Genomic DNA, 2,332 nt, shown 5'->3' with positions numbered 1-2,332 from the left:
CAACTAAGTGGATAAACTATGTTATGCATAAAATAAATAAGGAATCATCTAAAAAGTATGACCTTTTACCCATGTTGGCATACATGGATTATGAAGATTTTGAGTTGTCTGAACTCATCACCATATCGGTGCTCAATACTACTCCCAATAATATATATAAATCATTTTCATATGTTTTAAAAACATAACTTTCCATCAATTAGAGATAATTACTCAAAAGACCCACTTCAAAGTGGTGATGCCCAAGACTCCTCCTAAACTCATTTAGAAATCGATGTCTCTCATTTTAAATGTAGAAGTATTACACTTGGTAATATTTGGTTCCCTTTATACTCATTTAAAACTTATAAGTTAACTCTCCTCATTTTCATACTCATTTACCTAAGTCTTAAATAAAATTATATATGATTGCAAAAGACTTCTCGAAATGACTCAAAAGAACTTTCTTGAAACTTTCCTCTTTATTATACTTTAATCTGTAATGTGAAGTTAAGAGGAGATATGATTAAGATATATGATCTCTCAATGATTAATGAATGCTTAGATAGTTTGTAATAAGAAGAGAGCGATGACTCGAACTAAAAATGATTGGTACGACACGGAGGAGGATTTAATTTTTGGTTGCGACTTTAATTTCGATACAGAGCACTTTGTATCCTCTCCGCGACGCAGATATGGGGTGAGTAACTGACGACTAAAATTTTAAAACCCCTCCACGATGCGGACCTGGGCACATATTTTTGTCCGATCAACTCTTCTTCTCCCAAACTCTTTTGAATTCATACCCAATGTAATTCCATGGTCCAATTTCAAGAGTTTTGAAAATACTCTAGACGTTTAAGAATAAATGAAAATTGATGTCAATCAGTTTAGACCCCTATATTGGTGATAGTAATGCTTAGGCTTAGTAGTGGTAAGGAAAAGACCAAAATACCCCTTTTTAAAATGGATGAAATGCCTTAATTAGAGAGGCTCCACACAAATGGGAATTACTCCTTCATCCGAGCTTGGAATTTAGAAACACTTGGCGGCGTTGGAAAGATGCTTCAAAGCCCTTCGATTTGATACATTATGGGCCACCTAATTCTTTATGTGTGGAAATTAATGGTCGATTGATGTTGGCCCAAAACTAAAAACTGACCAAAGTCTAAGGTGTTACAATATTTCCTCTTTGGGAACATTCGTCCTTGAATGAGATCATATTATACAGAATAGGGGTGGAAAACATCCAACTATCCCAATTCCGGCACACAGTGAGCACTCAAATATACACTTAATGTGGCAACTTGAATAATATTTGACAAATAGTTGTTACCTTAGTTTGGATTTTCTCCAGAAGCAAAGAGATGTGGGTATCTGTTCTTCATATCCTCCTTAGGCTCTCAAGTAGCTTCCTCAACAAATTGATTTCTCCATAAGACCTTAACTAGTGCAACCTCCTTGGTCCTCAACATGTGAACCTGATGATCAAGAATCTGAATGGGTACATCCTCGTAAGATAGGTTTTTCGTAATACCGATATTCTCAGTAGGTTTAATAAGTGAAGGATCACTCATATACTTCTTCCACATTGAAATGTGGAATACTGGATGGACTGTTGCTAACTCTGACAGTAGCTCCAACTTATAAGCTACATTTCCAATTCTCTTTGATATCCTGTAAAGAGCAATATACCGGGGACTGTGCTTTCCCTTCTTGCCAAATCTCATTTTACCCTTCATGGGTGAAACCTTCAAATAAACTCAGTCTTCCACCTCAAACTCTAAGTCCCTTCTCCTAACATCTGTATAGGATTTCTCACGACTTTGTGATGTCTTTAACATTTCCTGAAGAATGTTCACCTTCTCCATGGATTGATGAACCAAATATAGTCCTATCCACTCAGCTTCACCAACCTCGAACCAACCAATAGGAGATCTACATCTTCTCCCATAAAGAACCTTATAAGGAGCCATTTGTTAACTTAATTGATTGATATAATTGTAAGCAAACTCTATGAGAGGTAAGTGATCATTCCAATTACCTTTGAAATCGATCACACATGCCCTCAGCATATTTTTTAAAGTCTGAATCGTTCACTCCTCTTGACTATCAGTTTGAGGATGAAAATCGGTACTCAAATTTACCTTCCAACCCAAATCTTTCTAAAAAGACTTCCAAAACTGAGCGGTGAATTATGCACCTCTATCTAAAATGATAGATATAGGAACACCATGAAGTTGATCGATCTATTGAATATAGAACGTGGCGTTGAATTGATAGTCTTTACTAGCAAGAAATGGGATGATTTATCATCAAATCTACAATCACCCAAATCAAATCATAATTCCTG

At 35.8% G+C, this 2,332-nt stretch overlaps 1 protein-coding gene across 1 annotated transcript; it reads right to left on the bottom strand.

Annotated features, from left to right (window-relative positions):
• Positions 1 to 1,382: 1,382 nt before the first annotated feature.
• On the bottom strand, positions 1,383 to 1,955 carry LOC125856713 (uncharacterized). The gene is made up of 2 exons (XM_049536339.1): positions 1,762 to 1,955; positions 1,383 to 1,656 (listed from the first exon to the last, which is right to left on the bottom strand). Exons 1-2 carry the CDS (start codon positions 1,953 to 1,955, stop codon positions 1,383 to 1,385), a joined length of 468 nt encoding a protein of 155 aa, XP_049392296.1.
• Between the last annotated feature and the right edge of the window lie 377 nt (positions 1,956 to 2,332).

Source organism: Solanum stenotomum, chromosome 1 (genome assembly GCF_019186545.1).
Source record: "Solanum stenotomum isolate F172 chromosome 1, ASM1918654v1, whole genome shotgun sequence".
In the NCBI taxonomy this organism is placed as follows: domain Eukaryota; kingdom Viridiplantae; phylum Streptophyta; class Magnoliopsida; order Solanales; family Solanaceae; genus Solanum; species Solanum stenotomum.
This window is presented reverse-complemented; position numbering and strand designations above follow the sequence as displayed.

Coding starts and splice junctions, on each gene's coding strand:
- LOC125856713 (XM_049536339.1), bottom strand. CDS start 1,955: ATGGCTCCTTATAAGGTTCTTTATGGGAGAAGATGTAGATCTCCTATT. Junction 1,657..1,761: donor GTTAGGAGAAGGGACTTAGA/GTTTGAGGTGGA, acceptor TGCTCTTTACAG/GATATCAAAGAGAATTGGAA.